The 22,385-nt window shown below is 34.5% G+C and overlaps 1 protein-coding gene across 6 annotated transcripts in view; it reads right to left on the bottom strand.

Annotated features, from left to right (window-relative positions):
- Nucleotides 1–22,385, bottom strand: part of IPO11 (importin 11) — a 189,714-nt gene that overhangs the window by 106,220 nt on the left and 61,109 nt on the right. For all 6 annotated transcript variants that reach the window (XR_008390098.1, XR_008390097.1, XM_053657295.1 and 3 more), the window contains exons 11-19: nt 22,033–22,185; nt 19,406–19,449; nt 17,851–17,941; nt 13,732–13,779; nt 12,866–12,971; nt 9,818–9,944; nt 5,166–5,199; nt 4,936–4,976; nt 1,446–1,562 (exon numbers count right to left, since the gene is read on the bottom strand). Coding sequence is in view for 4 of the 6 variants with exons in the window: in XM_053657295.1 (XP_053513270.1) it covers nt 1,446–1,562; nt 4,936–4,976; nt 5,166–5,199; nt 9,818–9,944; nt 12,866–12,971; nt 13,732–13,779; nt 17,851–17,941; nt 19,406–19,449; nt 22,033–22,185 (761 nt within the window). In the remaining 2 variants the exon portion in view is untranslated. The remainder of the gene's footprint in view (nt 1–1,445; nt 1,563–4,935; nt 4,977–5,165; nt 5,200–9,817; nt 9,945–12,865; nt 12,972–13,731; nt 13,780–17,850; nt 17,942–19,405; nt 19,450–22,032; nt 22,186–22,385) is intronic.

Here is a 22,385-nt window from a genome sequence, read left to right as displayed (position 1 = left end):
TGTTCTGATGATTGCCAGACTGGGGGGGGGGGGTCTTAGGGGAACTATGAGGAGGTATGGGGATTAAGAAATACGAATAGGTGGTGAGAGTGGCCATGGATATGTAAAGAACAGTATAGGAAATGGAGCAGCCAAAGAACTTACGCACATGACCCTTAGACATGAACGGCGGTGAGGGGGCTGCCTGAGAGAGTACGGCAGTATGCTGGGTGGAGGTGGGGCAAAGGGGGAAAAGTTAGGACAGCTATAACAGCAGAGTCAATAAAATATAATTTAAAAAATAAAAATTTATAATTAAACTATAAAAAATATTTTTAAAACATGTTACCCAAGAAAAACAGCAGAAATAGGAACTCGAAATGAGCTTCAACATGCTTTTAATGACAAACCCTCTCAATCTCATTTATAAACCAATACCTAAATGAAATGATGTAATTAATATAATTAGAACCCTAAGTGCTTTGAAAAGTGTTATTATTACTTTATGTACCAGTTCCAAAAATACTAAAAATGATTATAAATGCCTCCAAACTGCCACTGGAATTGCATAATGTTGAGTGTGAATATTAGCAATGCCACTGAGACATCTGGACTTTATATTCGTTAAAATCTCAAATTGTTTGAAATAAATTCAAAACTCCTACCCAAAGCTTTCTGTGATTATTAAATGAGAAATATACTCAAATCACTTGGCACAGATGTTGGTAACTTGTTAGCACTCAATAACTGAGAGCAATTCTCATCAACTGCTTTAGAATGAATAAACAGGCCCAACATCAGAACTCAGTAACAGATGCAGAGTGTTCAAGTCTGTGGACTGCAACTCTGTCATCCTTCCCTAACACCTCATATATTCTCTCAGTGCTTTTCAATCCAGAATATGGTGAACTAGGAAATAAGAAATTACAGGGTAATTATAGTGCGGTTTCCTGAGTTATCATTTTTTCGCAAAGATTAGGAGTGACAAGGGAAGCTGAATAATTAGATAGTTAAATAAAAAGTTAAATGTTACAACCTTTACATACTTTACATTAATTCAAACACAGATGTAATATGCACTAGATCACAAAACAATGAAGGTAAAAATAACAGATGCTGGAATATTTACATTTGCTCACAGACACTTGTGACTAAGCCCTCAAACACACTGAACTTTAAGAAGTGTTATTAACTATAAGCTAAATTTGACAAGAGATATAAAATTCTACTTTCTAAACACCTATACATTACTAATTCAATTTTTAAATTTTAAGTCATTTTGTAAAATATGAAGTATAAGTATGTCAAATTTTGAATAAGACATAACTGGTATCACAACCCATAAATCAGAAGCATTTTCATAAATGCTCTTTCTTCTAAACAATGTATAAAAATCAATTAATGAATTCTACATGTACTCTACTTACCTCTCTGACATTTATTTTCATGATTTAAAACAGAATTACCTGCATGTTGACTCTTTCAATCACACAAGAAAGGACATGCAGAACATGCATCTTTGTATCACATTCTGTAACTTGCTGCAATAACTGAAAAAGTAGTGTGAACATAGTTTCCAAGTACTGCAGGTTAAAAGGGGAAAAAAAAGGTTTGAAATAGAAATGTGAGATCTTTACATACAGACAAAAGAAATAATGTCAAAGCAAAAAAGACAAAAGACAAAACCTTAGCATTACCTAAACAACTTCAAATTGTTCCAGTTACCAATTTTAGTGGCTTTTTTCTTTATTGCTGCTAAATGTATATGGTTTAAAATTTAACTCACCCACAATGTTTTCGTAAGAAAACTGGGTCTAACATTTTGTGTTTAAATTCTGTACTGCTAAACTGTTAACAGTGCCTTGTCACGCCCTTCCACACTTGCCTGCTGGTGTGCACTGTCTACTCATCAGAGCGACAAGAACGCCAACTACGGCACTCACACACCACTGCCTGATATGGCCCTTATATATGCTGCCTGGAGACACAAATTTTTGTAAATGAATTCTTGTAACTCTAAAAATAACAGGATACCTCTTATTCAGAAATAGAAAACAAATATCCTATGCCTGGCAATTAAAGCCTATATTATAAAAATCATAGCAGTAATTAAGAAATAGCAGACACCAGATACATAAAACAAGTACTTGTTCTTTCAGATATACAGTTCATTTTAATACTAATTTCCTAAACATATTTCTTTCACCCAAAAATATCTAGTAATTCCCTTATTAAAGAAGAATCTCCGACTACAAGTTTGTCCACAATAAATATAGACATTTTATCACATAATTTTCTTTCTTTTCTTTTCTTGCAGGGCCAATATACATATGAGCTATTTATTAATTTTTAAATTAAATTTATTGGGGTGACATTGCTTAATAAAATTATATAGGCTTTGAGTGTAGTTTCCATGATACAACTGTTGTCTTCATCTAGGACTTTCAGTTTTAGACCCAAATATGAGTGAAATCACATGGTTCTCAGCTTTTCCTAACTGATTTATTCACTCAGCGTAATATTCCCAAGGTAATCCTTGTTGTCACAATGGCAGTATTTCATCTTTTCTTATGGCTGAGTAGTATCCCATAGTATAATGTATACTATATCTTCCTTATCCAATCATCTATCAAAGGACACCTGGGTTGTTTCCATGTCTTGGTTCCCATGAACAGTGCTGCAATGAACATAGGGGTGCATAAATCTTTGTGAATAAATGTTTTCAAATTTTTTTGGTAGATACCCAGAAGGTATAATGGAATAAACTGGACCATATGGTAACTCTATTCTTAACTTTTTGAGGAATTGCCATCCTGTTTGTTCTATCAGTTTACATTCCCACCAGCAGTAAGAGATCCTTGTTCTTCACACCCTCTCCAACAGCTGTCATCACTTGTATTACTGATAATAGCCACTCTCACAAGTGTGAGGTGGTGGCCCATTGTAGTTTTGATTTGCATTTCCCTAACAGCTAGTTAAGTTGGGTGTCTTTTCATTTATATGTTGGCCATTTGTATGTCTTCTTGGGAGAAGTGTCTGTTCAGGTCCTCTGCCTGTTCTTTAATGGGACTCTTTGTCTGATGTCAAGTTGTGAGAGTTCTTTATATATTTTGGATATGAACCCCTTGTCAGAGTTGCTGTTTGCAAATGTCATCTCCCATTTGGTTGGCTGACTTTTAGTTTTGTTGGTGGTTTCTTTTGCAGTGTAAAAGCATTTTAGTTTGATATAGTTCCATTCATTTAATTCTGCCTCACTTTCCTCGCATTTGAAGCCAAATTTAATAAAATCTTCTCTAAGACCACCATACATGAGTTTAGTATCTATGTTTTATTCTAAGTAATTCAGTTTCAGAACTTATTAGGTCTTTGATCCATTTTGAATTTTTGTATATGGTGACAAGCTGTATTTAGTTTCATTCTTTTGCATGTGGCTTTGCAATTTTCCCAGCACTATTTATTGAAGAGGCTTTATTTTCCCCATTGCTGCGTTTTTAGCTTCTGTGTCAAAAATTATTTGCCCATATACATGTGGTTTTATTTCTAGGTGCTCAATTCTGTTCCATCAATCTGTGTGTCTGTTTTTCTCCCAATACAATGGTGTTTTGATTATTATTGCTCTGCAGTATACTTTGAAGTCAGATATCTCTGGCTTCATTTTATTTTTCCCCCTCAGGATTCCTTTGGCTATCCAGGGTCTTTTGTGGTTCATACAAATCTGGCAACTTTTTTGTTCTATTCCTTTAAACAATGACATTAAGATTTAGGGATTGCACTAAATCTGTATATTGCTTTGATTAATATGGACATTTCAACTACTGATTCTTCTAATCAACTATCAATTCTTCCAATGCATGATCACGGACTATCTTTCAAATTCATTGTACCTTTTCAATCTATTTTAAAAATGCTTTGTAGTTTTCAGTATATAGGTCCTTTATATTCTTTATTAAGTTTATTTTATTTTAACTTTATTCTTTTGTGGCAACTGCAGAAGAATTGCTTTTTTCATTTCTTTTTCTGAAATTTCATTGTTAGTACATAGGACTGCAGTGGGTTTTTTTGAACGTTGATTTTGTGTCCTGCAACTTAACTGTATTTGTTTATCATTTGTAATAACTTTTTGGTAGTGTCTCTAGGGTTTCCTATATAAAAAACCATGTCATCTGCACCAAGTGACATTCCCGATTCGGATGCCTTTTATTTCTCTCTCTTATCAACTGTTCTGGCAAGGAGTTCCAGAACTATGTGGAGTAAGAGTGGTGAGAGTAGACATCCTTGTCTTGTTCCTAATTTGAGAGGAAAAGCTTTCAGTTTTTCACCAACGTGTATGTTAGCTGAAGGTCTGTCATATATGGCCTCTGTTACTGATGTACTTTCCTTCTATCCCCATCTTGTTGAGTGTTTTAATATAATGCACATTATTTTACTACAGGGTTTTCTTCTCAGAGCAAACACTACTGCCCCATTTTTCTACATTTAACAAGTGCTTATTGATATATTTAACAAGCGCTTTTTGAACATCAATTATGTTAAAACACCATGCTGGGTACTAGAAGGTGAGTGATGAATAAAAAGATGGGTAAGACTTATTATTCTACTTTTCAAGTAATTTTCAATCTATACACAAACAGCAGAGGGGGATAACCTAAGGAGTAGAAGTAAAAGACACATGTGAAATGAAATTACTAGATGTTTTATAACCGAATAAAGAAGAGTTCAGCAGTCAAGCCCAACAGAGATGAAGACACAGCTAAATACATAGAAAAAAAAAAAATCGAGCTGTTTCAAACAAAAATTACCAGTAAAAGTAATTACTTGCAAAATAATCAAATGTAATTTTTAATTCAGCCTTAATAAATAACACACACATATATAATTTCAGTTAAAGAATTGACACTTAATATTCAAAATACATAAGCAGAAACTATCATAAAACATAGAAGTAAATGTTCTTACCGGTAGAAACTGATCCGTTCTAAACTCAAAATCATCAACAGGTAAGGGCAGTCAAGGAGTACTAAGAATATTTAAGATTTATCAGAAAAAAAATATAAAAACCAAATATAATAAGCCAATCAAAAATTACACTTTAAACTACCACATAAAATTAATTTAATAAAATAATAAATAATTTCAAAGTTTTAAAATCCTTTGCAATGAAGTATTTTAAAATTCTTTAAGGATATTTAACTTCAGAGTTGTAGCTGTTTCAATACGGACCTAAAAGAAAGTATATCATGAATTTCGAATCCTTCTAGAGCAACTAACTAAACATCATTAATATCAAATGACAAAAAGTTTATTCCAAATAATTTTCTCCACTTCTTTTGTTAATATTAAAGCCACAGAATACATTAATATCTAGAAATAAAAGGACTCTTCTTACTTAGCAAAGGCTAAAAATAAAAAGTAAAGCATATAGCGTATAAGAACACAGAAGAGCATTTAAAATATGACAAATAAAAGTAGTAACAAAAATTAGCTCTGTACTAAGCTATTTAGAAAGAAAACAAAGTACTTACCACACAGAAACAAAATGAATTTCTCACTGATTCATGAGTAACGAGGAGGAAAGCAGAATTTGAATTTACAGAATGAAGAGTTGGGGAATGTGACCGAAAATGGGTAGGAGAGCGCTTAACACAGTTCCTAAAACACTAGTTAGTTGTTCAATACATAATAAATAAATGCAAGAAAACAAAACAAAAATATCCTCTCTTAACAAGACTGTAAACATGACTTTTCAAAGAACAAATTTAGACCTTATGAAGAAAAATGAAATCCTAAGTATCCAGAACTGGATCCACACTGTGAACTCAACCTATGAGTCTATGCTATACCTCCAGGTGAACGAAACCTCAGGAAACTCCTGAAAAGAGAAAGAAGGGGCTTCCATACTGGGGCAAACAAGTGCCATCAAGATGTCAGAAACTTTGGAAGGATCCTAAGGAAGCATGAGAGCAACAGAGAAATGAACAAGAAGAAACTACAGATCAACATTACTTCCAAAGGTTAAGAGTATTCAGACCCTTCCATGCCCAGCAACAGTGAGAATGAGCCTTGGGGTCAGTGTCAGGATGGCGGATTTGAGGTCTGGACCTGGACTTACCTAATAATACCTGACCACTTCTATAGCCTGCCCCTAGCAGTGAAGGGAACCCCTCGCACTGAAACAGTAAGCATGGTGCTGGGGCCAGAAAGAAACGGCACCGTATCAGGGACTTAAGACCAGCAGGAAAATGTACATAAGGCAGATAAAAGAATACTCTTGGAAGTAAGTTATCTTCTAAAGAGAAATAGAATTAATGACTTCATAAACTTTTATCCCTATGTCCTAATTCTTTCAATAAACATTTTATAAGACTTGACTCTATGCTAGGCAGAAGAAATACTGACATAAATACTATTATTTATATACTGGTACTACTACTACTTGGTACTACTAATAATAGATTTTGTACTTTTCAGTAATAAAGTCAAGATTACTCCATTGCACAATTTGATATGTTTCTTCTGAAATACACATACAAGTAAGTTTCCTAAAAGGATACAAAGCACTTTTAACTTATTTGCCTTCTTTAAGAAAAAAATCCTAAAACTCACTTTCATAAAATATGGATACCAGACATATAATTACAAAAACCAAAACTGACTGTACAAAACTTTCTTAATTAAGGATTCCTTTCTTCGCCTCATATTTTGACAAACACCAATTTTTTTAAATATATTTCCTTTTGTGAAAACATAGACTAGCCCAGAGTTTAAAATCTGCAGCAGTATTTGGAGACACAAGGATAAACAAATGGAAAGACAGAATCAAAACTTGAAGGGAGAAAGATGGATAGACCTGGGAGACGCATAAAGGACAAAGAGGGGAAAGACAGAATATCAATGCACTCTGTAAAATACCTGCCCAGACTCCAGTTGTACCTCGCACAGCGCATCAGAATTCACTGTCATGTACATGCCACTGAAAGTCCCATTAACTGCCTTACCACCTTGAAAATCTTTTTTTTTTCAAGACGGTCATTTCTCTGCTTGATGGACAGCAACAGCAGCACATGCCACCTCCAAACTATAAATTTTCTGGTTCAACCACAGTTTATGTTTTACATAACCTCTCACAAGGCTGAAAGAGTATACTAATGCTAATTTTTTTAGCAGCTTACTGCTTTTTTTATGGAGGGCTGTATAGGTAACCTAAGTAAACTTTTTTAAACATTACTTGTAATTTCCGAAGTTGAAAAATATGATTGGCTATGAACCTTACAAACTAAACAAGCCCTAAAAATACATCAAATGTACTGGTTAAAGAATTATCCGAGCCCTGGCTGGTGTAGCTCAGTGGATTGAGCACAGGCCTGCGAACCAAGGGATCATGGTTCGATTCCTGGTTCAGGGCACATGCCTGGGTTGCAGGCCAGTTCCCAGCAGGGGACCCATGAGAAGCAACTGTACATTGGCATTTCTCCCTCTCTCCTTCCCCTCCCCTCTAAAGATAAATAAATAAAATCTTAAAAAAAAGAAGAAAAATTATCCGAGATCCCAGGGTGGGAGGCAGGATTGGGTGGGGCAAAGGAAAGTGGTAGCAGGAAAATGGAGACAATTGTAGTCAAACAACAATAAAAAATAATTAAGGAAAAAAATTCAAAATAAATAAAACGCCAGCTTAGTGGAAAAAAAAAAAAAAGAAGAATTATGTGAGATCCTAGGAAAAGAAGGTACCTCTAGCCTAAAATTTAGTCAATCTGCTTACACTGTGGAAAATATCATTCTCAAACCTGACACTTGCCATAAGCACTGCATCTGCTAACGAATATGCGCTAAGAGAAACAGAAGACAGCATGAAGTGTTTTCTTAAAATGGGCTTTTCAAGTAAGCATTGTGGCACTGAAAAGAAGATAAAAAATACGAACAGTAAAATGACACAAACTATCAACAACTGAACCTAAAACAAAAACAAAAACGAACTAAGCAAACAACTAAACAGGAACAGAGTCACAGAAATAGAGATCACATGGAGGGTTATCAGCGGGGAGGGGGTGGGGAAGATGGAGGAAAGGTACACAGAACAAGAAGCATAAATGGTAGGTACAAAATAGACAAGGGGAGGTTAAGAATAGTTTGGGAAATGGAGAAGCCAAAGAACTAATATGTACAACCCATGGACATGAACTAAGGTGGGGGAGTGATAGTGGGATGTGGGGTACGGGGCAGAGGGGAATACAGGGAAAAAATGGGACAACTGTAATAGCATAATCAATAAAATATACTTTAAAAAATAAAAATGGAACCTTACTTCACATCATGTTCAAAAATAAATTCTAGCCCTGGCTGGTGTGGCTCAGAGGATTGAGCACAGGCCTGCAAAGCAAAGGGTTGCCAGTTTGATTCCCGATCAGGGCACATCCCGGTCAGGGCACATGCCTGGGTTGCAGGCCAGGTCTCCAGTACTGGGCGTGTGAGAGGCAACCACACATTGGTGTTTTTCTCCTTCTCTTTCTCCCTCCCTTCCCCTCGCTCTACAAATAAATAAAATAAGATCTTTTAAAAATTAAAAAAAATACATTCTAGATGGAATAAAGAACCAGGAGTTTAAGAAATGGAAATATTAAATAAATAAATAAGAAAAAAACAGAAAAAGTAAATCAATAAATCCACACTAAAATTAAAGAGCTCTGCTAAGCCTGGCTGGTATAGCTCAGGTGGTTGGAGCCTAGGCCTGTAAAACAAAAGGTTTCAGGTTAAATTCCCAGTCAGGGCGCATCTGTAGGTTGCAGGTTTAGTCCCCAGTCAGTTGGGTGCATGCAAGAAGCAGTGGATTGATGTTTCTCTCCCTCCCTTCCTCTCTCTAAAAAAAATAAGCATGTCATCAGTAAGGATAAAAATAGTTAATTAATTTTAAAAAGCCTCTGTTTAACAAATCTCTGTTTAACAGAATGTAAGCGGAAAAACAGAGAATCAACTGCATTTGTAATATCTTATTTCAAATATATAGTATTTGAAATATATGTAAAAATTAGTACAATTAAAATATGAAAAACTGGATAGTGAGCATACAGGTGACTTGTAATGTTAGTCACTCAATTTTCTCCTTGCTTGGTTTAATTAACTTTTGAAAAATAAAAATTTTCAAGCCTGCCTTCTTGAAAGAAGTCAGAAATATGCTTAGAAGTAAAAAATTTCAAAGTAGCAATTATAGTAAACCTAATAAAATTTCCCAACCTTTATTTTAAAAGTTTCAAAATATTGCAATATTACATGTTTGTTCATAATGCCAGATCAAGTTTTAGTGCATAAAATTTGGATATTTCACACTAGTAAGTCAAACTGCTAAATACTGAAGAAAATTATATTATTTCAAATAACTAAAAAAATTCACTCTATTTGCATAATGAATAATGTTAACCTTTTAGGCAACTATGAGAGATAGAGATCTACTCTATCCAGTGGCTTCTGATATTATAAAATTTATTGAGTTCTATTTTATTGATTTATTTTTTACTTTAAAAAAATTTATTTATTTATTTATTTATTTAATTTATATAGAGAGACAGGGGAAGGGAAGGATAAAGAGTGAGAGAGAAACATCAGTGTGTGATTGCCCCTCTTGTGTCCCCTACTGGGGTCCTGGCCTGCAACCCAGGCATGTGCCCTGACTGGGAATAGAACCACTGACAATTTGCTTCACAGGCCCGTGCTTAATCCACTGAACCACACCAGCCAGGGTTACTTAATCATATTTTTAAAAAATATGACATGAACCATTTCTCAGTTTGAAGTTTAACATAGGTTATACTTATAAAAAAAACTATTTTAAGATACTTAAACAACATACCACTAAGTCTTGGTCTTGAAGCAAGTTACAAATTGCCTCATATAACATCGGTCTTAAATCAGACTTGAATTTCACAGAAATCCACTGACCGATGAGCCAAATCACCCTGCGTCGTAATGGCTTATACCTAGAACAGAAAAAAACCATAAAATTAAAATATTAAATAATTTAAGAAGTTTATTTCACTTAGCATATTTCATCATTTAAATTAAAATGTAGTATAAAGCAATCTACAATTTTATATAAAAGTTTTAAAGGTACTTCTAAATGTACCGCAGTGTAAAATCCTAACAATAGACTTCTGATCTAAAAAATTAAAATGTCTTAGGCAGATACCCTATAAATCTGATTATTTTGTATGTTTTAATTGATTAGAGAGAAAGATCAATTTGTTGTTCTATTTATTTATATATTCACTGGCTGATTCTTGTATGTGCTGTGACCAGAGATTGAACCTACAACCTTGGCATATGGAGATGACACTCCAGCCAAAGAAGGTACGGGGCTCATTATTTTGTATTAAAGAACTATAACTTAGATATGGACAAAAAAACACAAGTCCATTTCTCTTCCTCAAGCAACCAAAAATAGTATTTTAAACAGGTATAATTAGCTAATGTCCCAAACCCTAAGGATAGTGAGGCCCAAAAACTAATAATAAAGGAACTCCTGTATTAGACTGTCCAATTCCAATTCTGTTAATTTCATAAATATTATTTTTGGAACACTGAAAGATTACTAAGCTTATAGGAAATATCCATATAAATTTAAACTAATTTCAGCTAAACTGGCTAATTTTGTAAGAGGTGACAAACTACAGAATGTGATTCAGGTTATCAGAAATAATTATTTAAATTTCAAACATTCAGTGACATGTACATACACTTCTTTCTATGATTATCTTTGCTAAAGGAAATGACAGTACTTTAGAGAATGAGAAAAACCACAAAGCTATAATCAATTGTGCCTTAAGAATTCCATCCACAAAATCTCTTCTTGATATTATATAAATTTTAGTGGTAAAATGATATTTATTTCTTGGTGTAAATGGAAAAAGCTAATGAATGTTCCACAATTTTAGAAAATTACAATCTTTTAAGATGATCAAGCAAATAGAAAGAATTACTCATCCAAGGTGCAAAATGTAAGTACACCTGTCCTCAAAAAGTTTATCACACACCGAAAAGAATTACAGAATGCAAAGCTCCATATTAAGATTTCAGAAAAGGAAAGAAGAATAGTGGGCAGAGAGAGATGAGATTTGAATAGCCTTTAAAATAAACCGTATTCTGGGCAAAAAAAACAAAAACAAAAATGGGGGAATGCCATTTTAAGAGATGAGGACTGTTTGAACAAAGTCACAGAGATGGAAATAATCAAGACTTTGAAGAGTTAATGAAGGAACTTCAGAACTATCAGTTTTGGACTCAGATCTTCAAAATGACCATATTCACATTCTATTCCAGACAAAAAGAATGAAACTCAGAAAGGTACAATTCCAAGATCACAGTCACTTCTGGGCAGAATTGAGATCAGGGGTCAGTTTGTTCATCAAAGTGTGGGGATCAGCAGCATCATGATCCTGGAAGCGTGATAAAATCACACAAACCGACGCAGACCCCAAACCACAGGCTAAACCAGAGTTTTAACGAGATCATCAGGTGTTTCATATTGAAACATATGACTTCATATTGAAGTCATATCCCATTCATTAAAATCTGAGAAATACCCAGATCAGCTCTGTCCAAAAGACATATAATGCAAGACAACTGGTAATTCTAAAATTTCTAGTATCACATTAAAATAAGTAAAAAGAGGTTAAATTCCAATAGTTTTTACTTATCTCAATATATCCAATATATTATCTTTTCAACATATAATCAATACATACTTTATACGACTAGAGTACTTAAATTTTAGTTAATTTCCTCAGCTGCACTAAGTCCATTTCAAGAACTCAACAGCCACATATACTAGCTACTGTACTGGACAGTGCAGATCTAGACTAAAGAGCCTGTTTTAGGACAATCGAACTGCACACCTGACTCCCTGCTGAAGGCTTTCTCAGTATCAAAGGCTCACTTGCTCCTGGGGGCAGAATCACAATCCACCTTATTCACCACTGGCTCTACAGGAAATGGCAAATTCCAAGTGTCAAACATATTTGTTGACTGAATACATGATTGAATAACTGAATGAATAAATTAATAGCTACTTAACTGATCAAAATTACTTTTAAAGAATCTCCAGATCTCACGAATCCCATTGGTATAAATTTTGTAAAATGGGCATATATTGTTGGCCTTCTATTCATTCACTAATGTAGTCAAGAAATGTTAACTGATCTATGACTATATTCTAGGCATTCTAATAGGAACCACACCTACAGAAATAAATTAACAGAACGGAACATTTCAAAGCAGGAAAAAGTCTCTTGAAAAAAATATTTAATTGCTAATATTAATCTAATAAAAAATTTATAGAAACTATAAAAGATCCTTTCCCTTCAATTTCACTCAGTACCAAAGATTAAAATGAGGCAATACTTCAGTATGTCCAAATGCTTTTGGACACTGTATCTCTACATCCTGCTGTACCCTCCCCCCAAAAGACCTGCAGCATGCTTTGTGTGTTCCATCCTTTCCTGGACGGTACTTTGGTAATGCCACTTCTGCCACCATACATACCCCCTGCTAAGTCTCCAAACAGCTTTTCTGTACACATTTTCTTTCTACAGTTCAGACACCTCCATCTTCTGTAACCTTTGCATAAATTTCATCTTTTCCTATACAAAACTACATTATCTAACATCAAATACTTCATAAATAAAAACGATTCACATTTGAAGTAAAACAACATAATAACAAACTGTTTTGTTTTTCAGTTACATAAAGTTCACAAGCCTTATTCCTTTTCACACTAGACACTATCAGCTAAGTCATAACATGACTCATTGTTTTAAATTTCAAACAATTTTTCTACTTTATCTTCATTAGAAAATCACCATGGTAAATTAAATGTATAATAAACACAAAGTTTTATACTTGCCTATTGTGAATGACTTGTAATTCTGGAAGTAGTTGGTTTTTAAACCACTGATCAAAATCAACACTGTCAAACAGCTCATAAGCTGCCAATCCAACAGCATTATACACTAAGAAGAAGATTTGAGAAAAAAAATTTAATTTCAGATACTGGGCCATATGCTAAGTATATTTAAAAGAATCTGAGTCTTAACGTGATATGTTAACAAACAAAAAGGTAAAATACATTAAATCATAAAAAAAATTAAATACACATTTTAGAACATTGTTATTCTATTGTGTTCTTCCTAAATACTCCTTAGTGCTCTCAAATAGAAAATTACATTCATTTAAAAATACTCAAGTCAAAGTATAAAAATTGTAAGAAAGCATCTGCTTCCAAATGGGTGAAATGTTTTATGATCTGGTCCCTACTTATCCTCTCTCTATTCAACTCTCACAAATCCCTTAACCTCTATGTTTCAATTTAACTAAAATACTCCTAGTTCAATATATAACTGTGCTTGCTCCTTTCCCCTTTTGTACATACTCCTGCTTCTGCCTGGAACCCTCTTGCTACACCGCCCCCCCGCCCCCCAACTTCCACTTGTTCTTATGTTCTCATATTATACCTCTTTGGAGTCTTTCCCCAGGCACACAAAAACTACCTGTGGTTTTCCACGGTGCTACCTGATTATCATCTACTTTAGCATTAATTAACTGATACTATGTTATAATCAATTGTCTTCTTGCTTGGTTTTCTCCCCCACTAGATAGTTCCTGTATTTTAGGTACGCTTATATCCTAAGTCCCAGAATAACACCTGCCACAAAACACATACACTATCTATTGAAGATACAAAGACTTCTAAATCACTTTGGTTTAACATACCAGCATCTTTGATTAATAGTGCATTCATATCTTCCACATTAGTGGGTCCTGAAAAAATAAGTATCAGTAAAAGTAAGTAAAATTAGTTATTAATAAGTATTTAATTTAAACTCAATGTGTTGGCTTTCTGATTCAGTTAAACACAATACATCTCCTGACATTAAATACACATATAGGTGTAAAGGGAAAGTCTAAGCTTTCTCATCACCATTACAGAACACAGGTACAATACGCAAAGTCACTTTACAATTAAAAAAATATCTAGTATATTTGTAAAATGTTCTATCAAGCAACATTCTAGAAAAATATATGCCAAAAAGTGCTAATGATAGTATTATACCCTAATTATAAAATTCTTAAAAGAAAGAAAAAATAATGAAGCCCACAATAACAAAAAGACCAAAAATGGACAATTCACACAATATGCTCTAAACATAAAAAATAAACCACATTATGAAAGTACATTAAAAAGTAACAATGAAATGAAAATTGTAAATGTGAAAACTTTAGAATAAAAAGCTGGAAATCTCTGCACCACTATCTAGAAAGAAGAAAACCATGGTTAGACACGAAAAACAGTTTACTTAAGTACACTTCTTTAGAACAGAAAGATTTCTAGCAAGTTTATCAAAGCATTTTACTGCTGTTAAACATGAACTCTTAAATTCACTAGTCAAATTAGCTAGCGTAAGTACAGTCCTAAATAAGCAAACTGCTCCAGAATTAGAAAGAGAACTAAGCTCTGAAATCACTAAAAATTTTACCAGCATACAGCAACTTATCAAAGTGTAACTTAAATAGCTTATCCACTTTCCTACAGGGATTTAAAAAAAATGGATGGGAGAAAACAGAAATAATGTTCCAAAGTCAACAAAAAGATAACTGAAGCAATATAGATATCACCAAAGTTAAACTCTAAAATCCCACAGTAAGAAATTAGTAACTATTAGAAAGTCAAATATATTTTCATTTTCATATGAAAACACTACTAACACTTAAATTACCTTGAAAACATACCGCAGTAAAACTTGCCTGATAGCTCATTTTCTTCCTTGGTTTATAATTTAAGTAGGAACACTTATTAGTTTCTGGGGAGTTAACAAAAGCCTAAAAAAGTAAGCTATACTCAAACTACTGCACACAAGCTCAGAAATGTCCTTCCCTACAGATCCCTACAGAGATTCTCTTGCTGTTATTTCCTTACCTCACCACCCAGTCAATATTTGATCCCTCCCAATGTGATTCCCAGCCCAAACAATCAAATAATCTATTGTCTCAGGAGATTCTGCTGCCTTCTTTCCTCTTACAGCACTGGACACTTCTGACAATATGCTCTTCTCCAGGATTCACCCTCATTCTACCCTCTTCGAACCTGTGGGATAATTTCTCACCTGGCTTTTTTTTTTGCGGGACATTCACATTCTCATATCCCTAAAAATGAGTCTCAGGTTCTGTCCTTGCATCTCTTTTCTTCTCCCAAGGCTTTTTCTACACACACTCTGAAAGTAAAGTTCTATCTCTAACCACTACTAATAACTGCTTTCCCTGTCACCGAGACTCCCAAATTCAGGATCATTTTGATCACTTTCCCTTGGCCAGCACAGTCAATGAGATGCCAAAAGTCAATCAAGTGAAAAACAGTGACTGCGGGGCTTCCGCCAAGATGGAGGTGTAGGTGGAAGCACTGTGCCTTCTTGCACAACCAAGTTTAAAAACAACAAAGTTTCAGCAACAAAAACACAGCCAAACCACAGAAAATTGAACTATATGAAAGTCTGACAACAACAAACCTTCAGCCAAACCGGTTAGAGGGGCAGAGCCAGCAGCAGAGCAGGGTTGGACAGGAAAGAGCCACCCGAACAACCCAGGTGCTCGACCCAGGTGCGCCAGCAGCCATGGGCAGATCCCACAGGTGTGGAGTAGCCGGCAGACCCACTGAGAGCGCAAGGCAGTGGACTCACTAAGGGCGCAAGGCAGCAGACCCACTGAGGGCTGATCATGGTCACACATTCTTGCACAGATAAACTGGTGAAGGAGTGAGCAGTGAGATGGACCGCGCAGGCCCCAGTGGCAGGAAGCAGCAGAGGGAAAAACCACTGTCCCTCTCTGACCCCGCCCCCACATACAGCATCACAACCCAGCAACCTGGGTGGCCCCACCCAGATGAACAACTAAGGTTCTGCTCCTCATACTTAAGAGGCATAAACAGATCAAAACATGGCTCAAGAACAACTCAGAGCCCCAGAGCTGATAAATCTAAGCCATGAAGAAATAGCCAAACTATCAGATGCACAGTTCAAAACACTGGTGATCAGGATCCTCACAGAACTGGTTGATTTTAGTCACAAATTAGAGGAACATATGAAGGCTAAACTAATGGAAATGAATGGAAATGCACAGGAAACCAATAGTAATGGAAAGGAAACTGGGACTCAAATCAATGGAGTGGACCAGAAGGAAGAAAAAATGACCAAACAGAAAAGGATGAAGAAACAAGAATTCAAAAAAATGAGGAGAGGCTTAGGAACCTTCAGGACGTCTCTAAACGTTCCAAAATCCAAATTATAGGGGTACCAGAAGGGAAAGAGGAACAGCCACGAGTGGAACACTTATTTGAACAAATAATAAAGGAGAACTTCCCCAATCTGGCAAAGGAAATAGACTTCCAGGAAATCCAGGAAGCTCAGAGAGTCCCAAAGAAGTTGGACCCAAGAAGGAACACACCAAGGCACATCATCATTACATTAGCCAGGATTAAAATCAAGGAGAGAATCCTTGAAGCAGCAAGAGAGAAGGGGACAGTCACCTACAAAGGAGTTCCCATCAGACTGTCACCTGATTTCTCAAAAGAGACCTTGCAGGCAAGAAGGGGCTGGAAAGAAGTATTCCAAGTCATGAAATCCAAAGACCTATATCCAAGATTGATCTATGCAGCAAAGTTTTCATTGAGAATGGAAGGGCAGATAAAGTGCTTCTCAGATAAGATCAAATTTAAGGAGTTCATCATCACCAAGCCCTTATTATATGAAATGTTAAAGGGACTTACCTAAGAAAAAGAAGATAAAAAAGATGAACAGAGAAAGGACAGCAAACTCACAGTTATTAAGAACCACACCTAAAACAAAAGCAAACTAAGAGGACAACTAGATCAGGAGAGAACCATAGAAATGAAGATCATATGGAGGGTTAGCAACAGGGGAGTGGGAGGAGGAGAAGGGGGGAGAAGGAACAAAAAATAAGTAGCATTGATGGTAGGTAGAAAATAGAAAAATAGATAGGGTAGAGGGCAAGAATAGTATGGGAAATATAGAATCTAAAGAACTTGAGACATGTGGTCATAAACTAGAGGGGGGGATGGTGGGAGAGGGGTGTGCAGGGTGGAGGGGAACGGAGGGGGGAAATAGAACAACTGTAACGGCATAATTAATAAAATATATTAAAAATTAAATTAAATAATTAGCAGAAAAAAAAATAGTGACTGAGTGTGACAGGCACTGGGAATAATGTATTAACAAAAAAAGATGTGCTCACTGCTCCCTCCCTGGAATTTAGAGCACAGCAGAAAAGCCAAAAAATGATAAATCACTGTTAATAGTTAAATAATTAATTTCTTGTATACAAACTATAATAATCAAGTGGTAAAAATTTCACTTCATCATTCTCTCTTAAACTCATACCTTCTTTCAATTTCCACTGCCACCATTCTGAGGCTAACATTTATTATTTTGTCTGTTATTATGCTTACAACAGCAAAATCTATCATATTCAAGGCCTATATCAAAGCCTTGTTCTTGTGAATTGTTCATTCTTACTCTGTATCCTAAAGGCCACCCCTTCAGAAAAAAAAAAAAACATTTGGTCTTTCTCAAGTTCCTATCTTTATATGAGCTATATAATACTTTAGCATGAATTAACTAGTACTGTTATAATTGATTGTCTGCTTCCTTGGTTATCTCCCCCACCAGATAGTTCCTGTATTTTAGGTACCCTTATAGCCTAACTCCCAGCATAACACCTGCCACAGAACATACACACATAGTAGGCAATGCACATAGTAGGCACTCACAATTTTAATTAAACATTAATAAATAAGTCAAAATATCAAAAAATATACCTCACCTTGAAGTGTTTGCATCATTTCTAGAAGTACAGGAGTAAGAGTCTGATTATATTCATGGAATATATCCATAAATAGTACTTCAGTGCAAGGCTGAAGGGAAAAAAAATTTCTAATAAAAATAATGGCATATAACACTGATTAATTCTACAATAAAGCAAAGAATATTCATTCTTAAGATCCTAAAACTCTGAAAATGTTTCCAATTCTTTTTTTAAGTAGATCGCTATATTTTGTGGTAAATAAAATCAAATTATAATAATTTAGTACAGAATATATTAAAAGTTTATTTCACTATTTCATCATTTTGCATTATGTATTTTTTGAATAAAAACTACACAGAGGAAATAATTTACATTTTTAATTAATAATTCTTTAAATTAAAAAAGCGATCTGGAGCCACATTCATTTATAGATTCAGTACTATTGATGACTGTATAGAAATTAATGTTAAAAGTTTATATCTGCTTAACAGTGACATAAGAAACAACAGCAATTCATGAGTTCAATTAACTACATTGAGTATTTCTTTTAATAGACTCAAACATTAATGGAAGTCACAGTGTTAGCTACATAATAAGAATGATTCATTTTGGATCTTAAAAGTACTGAATCACTAGATGTTTCATAAGACAAAGAAATTATCATTAAGTGTTGAAGGTATTGTGGTTTATGTTTTAAAAGAAATCTTATACACATTTATACACTAAATATGACAAATAAAATAATGTCATCTCAGACCTGTGCTTGAGAATAATCCAAGTGGGGAAGGAGGATGTACTTACATAAAACAAGACTATCCATGAACTGATAAACTAGGCTTTGGATACAGAGGGTTCTTAATACTTTTCTATTTTTTTAATATAAAATTTTCCATAAAAGAAAATTTAAAAAATATTAAAGCAGTAAATTTTTTAAAAATTTTATAATTCTAATGATTTCTCTAATTTATAATCTTCATGGTTTCCTTTATAGGTTTATAAAACTAAAAACACATATTTTTAGAAAAATAGTGGCAAATTATCAAGTTATGTAATACAAGTCTTAATAATAATAGTTCAAAGACCACACTTGATAAATCTTCCTCAAATGTTGGCCATATCAATAAATGTATGTTTAAAAAGCATTTTATAACTAAAAGCAATGGGCTGGTCTCCAAGAATTAACCTAGATGGTAAGAGAAATACAATTACCAACAGAAGCTTTATAATAACTGAAATACTTTGTAAGAAATCAAAAATGATTCTAGCCAAAAGAGACAGGTTTCACTTTCAAAAACGTTTTCTATTGCTGCAATGAAAACTATTTCCACATCAATTTGATTGCAGAATGAAGAAAAATCCAGTTTGCAAACCACTAATTTAATCAAAATTTTATTTCAGATTCAAGTTCATCACTTTATTAAAGTACTTTCACCTCAAATATACATTATTGTAATTATGAATAGCTTCCTGTCTGACTTAATGCTTGGACTCTTGAATACAGTACCATTCTCTCCTAACAGTTATATGAGCATTAAGCTTTTCCCTATCACTTTTTCTGTCAATCAATACTTACCCTCAAACTGTATTTCCAAGAATCTCCTCCTGTTTCTTCCACTGCTGCAATAGAATCAGAGACACAGGAATAAAACACAAACTGACAGTGACCAGAGGGGAATGGAGAAGGGGATAATGGGGGAAAGAAGAGGAAGGGTCAAGTCAAGGATCAAGTGGAAAGGACCCATGGACAAGGACAACATGAGGGGGATTTTAAAAAATGACAAATAATGCTCTCCAGAAATCTAATAATGATGTTTCAAAATTCTCAGTCTAGAAAACAACAGATTTTAAATGAGATCAGTTTAACATTTCTGTGAGTTGTATTAAACATAACACAGAAAGCTTTTCCTTAGGGACACAAGGTCTAACAGATATCTTTACTATAAACTACACATCATACCTGTGTATATTACAATCACCTATCAAGCGCTTTCATCCATAAGCATTCTTAATTTCATTAAAAATTCTGTAGAGAAGAAAGCTCAAAGTACTTGTCGCTTCCAGAATATCTGGTATTACCTCATACAATATCACTACAATCCTCAGAATCATTTCATTCCATAAAATAATCATGTTTTCTGTTGCTACTTTTTTAAATTTATAATTTTAGACAGAGAGAGGAAGGAGGTAGGCGGGGGGGGGAGCAGAGACAGACAGAGAGAGAGAAACATCGCCTTGCTGTTCCCCTTATTTATGCATTCATTGGTTGATTCTTGTATGTGCCCTGATGGGAGAATTGAACCTGCAACCTTGGCATATTGAGATAATGTTAGAATAATTAGTCACATTTTCTATAAATTTCCTACATTTAAAGTAAAATATAATACTTCAAGACTTTTAAAAATCTGGTGATGCAGTGTTTCATGTTACGATATTATGAATTCTGCATGAAGCAATATGAAACATTAATATTTTAGCTAAGAGAAGTCAAAAAACAAAAAGAATGTAGAGTGTAATATTACATATGAAGTCTGTCCAGAAAAAGTCTAGCCATTGTTAATATAACAAGAATGGTCTGCATGATATCCAAGTAACCTGGCAGCCAAGGAGAGTGGACTGGAATGTGCAAGTACGAACAATGACAACCTCAAACTGTACTAGTTAGTTGGGGTGGTAGACGCCCTCCAGTGAGCATATATATGTACTGAGCATCACATTCAAAATGACTGAGCAAGTAGAGCAATGAATCTGCATCAAATTCTGCATTCAGTTTGACCATTCCTCCCTCAGAAACCATACTGATAATTCACAAGGCTGAAGCTATGGGCAACTGGTGATTGGCAGTTTCATTACAATAATGTGCCTGCTCACGTATCACATTTCATGCAGAGTTTTTTGGTGAAACATCAAACCACCCAGGTGACTCAGCCCCCCTACAGCTTAGATTTGGTGCCCTGCATATTCTGGCTTTTTCCCAAACTAAAATCACCTTTGAAAGAAAAGAGATTTCAGCCCATCGATGACATTCAAGAAAATAGCACGGGGGAAATGATGGCAACTGGAGCAACCGTGTGACGTCCCCAAGGTGCCTACTTTGAAGGGGATTGAGGCATCTTTGTCCTGTGTACAATGTTTCTTGTATTTTGCATCTTCTTCAATAAATGTCTCTATTTTTCATATTACACAACTGGATACCTCTGGACAGACCTCATATTTTATAAACCAGAACTGTTTTTAAATGACAAAGGAAGACTTCCAAAATGTTTAAGGCATTCTTCAAATATTAGGAAATGTGTATAACTACACAAAGGCACTCAGCTAAAAAGGCTAAATTTAGCCTATGTCTGATCATAACTGAAGTAATGCACACACAGGCACTTTATTACATACACAATTCTTTGATTTTCTGTAGTGAGGGCCCTGACAGTTTTATTCTGCCTATCTACTACTAAAATTCAAACATAAAATATTTGTTAAAAATATTTTAATCATCAAAAATTAATTATAAATTAAAATTTAAATAGGAAACCCATTCAGCAATTCAAAAATACTCATCTCTAAATTTCTGGAGTAAAAATTTCTACAAATAAAAAATACTATGGAATGAATCACAAAGTAGAAACTGACCTGATAATAGAGATAGGCAACTGATTTTATATTTTTGTTTGAAATTACATGATATATTCATAATAATAACTAAAAACTAAAAAGGTCTCTTTCTGGAGAAAATACCATATATTCGAACAAGTTACTCATTTTCTGTTTCTATATTTGTTCTAATGGCTAACAAAGAATGGATGATAAGCTAATTTTTACAAAGCAAGATTCTCACATTAAAAGCACTACATTAAAAAATAATTTTATACTAGCCCTGGCCAGTGTGGCTCAGTTGGTTGGAGTGTCATCCCCTAACTGAGGGGTTCCAGGTTCAATTCCAGGTCAGGGCACATGTCTAGGTTGCAGGATTCTTTCCCCAGCCCAGATACGTGTGATCCTGACTGAGTCTGGGCAGGTGTGGGAACTAAGTGACCCATGTTTCTGCCTATCCCTTCCTTTCTCTCTAAAAGCAATGAAATAATGTCCTCAGGTGAGGATAAAAGATAAAACAAAACCAAAAATGTTTTATATCTGAAATTCAAATAGATAACATCTATTTATAGAAGAGGAGAAAAGCCATGGGAATACCAAAATACTGATTCTTACTAAAGCCTTCTGGATCTTCTTCCCACATTGTCAGTTCTTCTTCAGTTAATAGAAAATAATGAGAGACTAATCTTCTACAAATCTCTGTCAAAGTGGGGTATGTGAAGAATGCCATCTTAATCTTATGAGCTTCAAGGGTTTCAGGACTGCTATCTAGAAAAACACAATCTCCAAGTTAACAGTACAAACATCCTACTCAAGGTGGATTATGTAACACAAATAAATTTAAAAATATACCCTTGGGGGGAAAAGATACAATGGTAAGTAAATTTTCATTTATTATGAACAAACCAAAGACACTTTTTCTTTTGTTCACACCACACAAACATCAGTCTTGCTTCTTTCTTACCCAT

Source organism: Artibeus jamaicensis, unplaced genomic scaffold (genome assembly GCF_021234435.1).
Source record: "Artibeus jamaicensis isolate MK-2021 breed Jamaican fruit bat unplaced genomic scaffold, CSHL_Jam_final scaffold_369, whole genome shotgun sequence".
In the NCBI taxonomy this organism is placed as follows: domain Eukaryota; kingdom Metazoa; phylum Chordata; class Mammalia; order Chiroptera; family Phyllostomidae; genus Artibeus; species Artibeus jamaicensis.
Note: the sequence above shows the minus strand (reverse complement) of the source record. Positions and strands in the feature narration are given on the sequence as shown.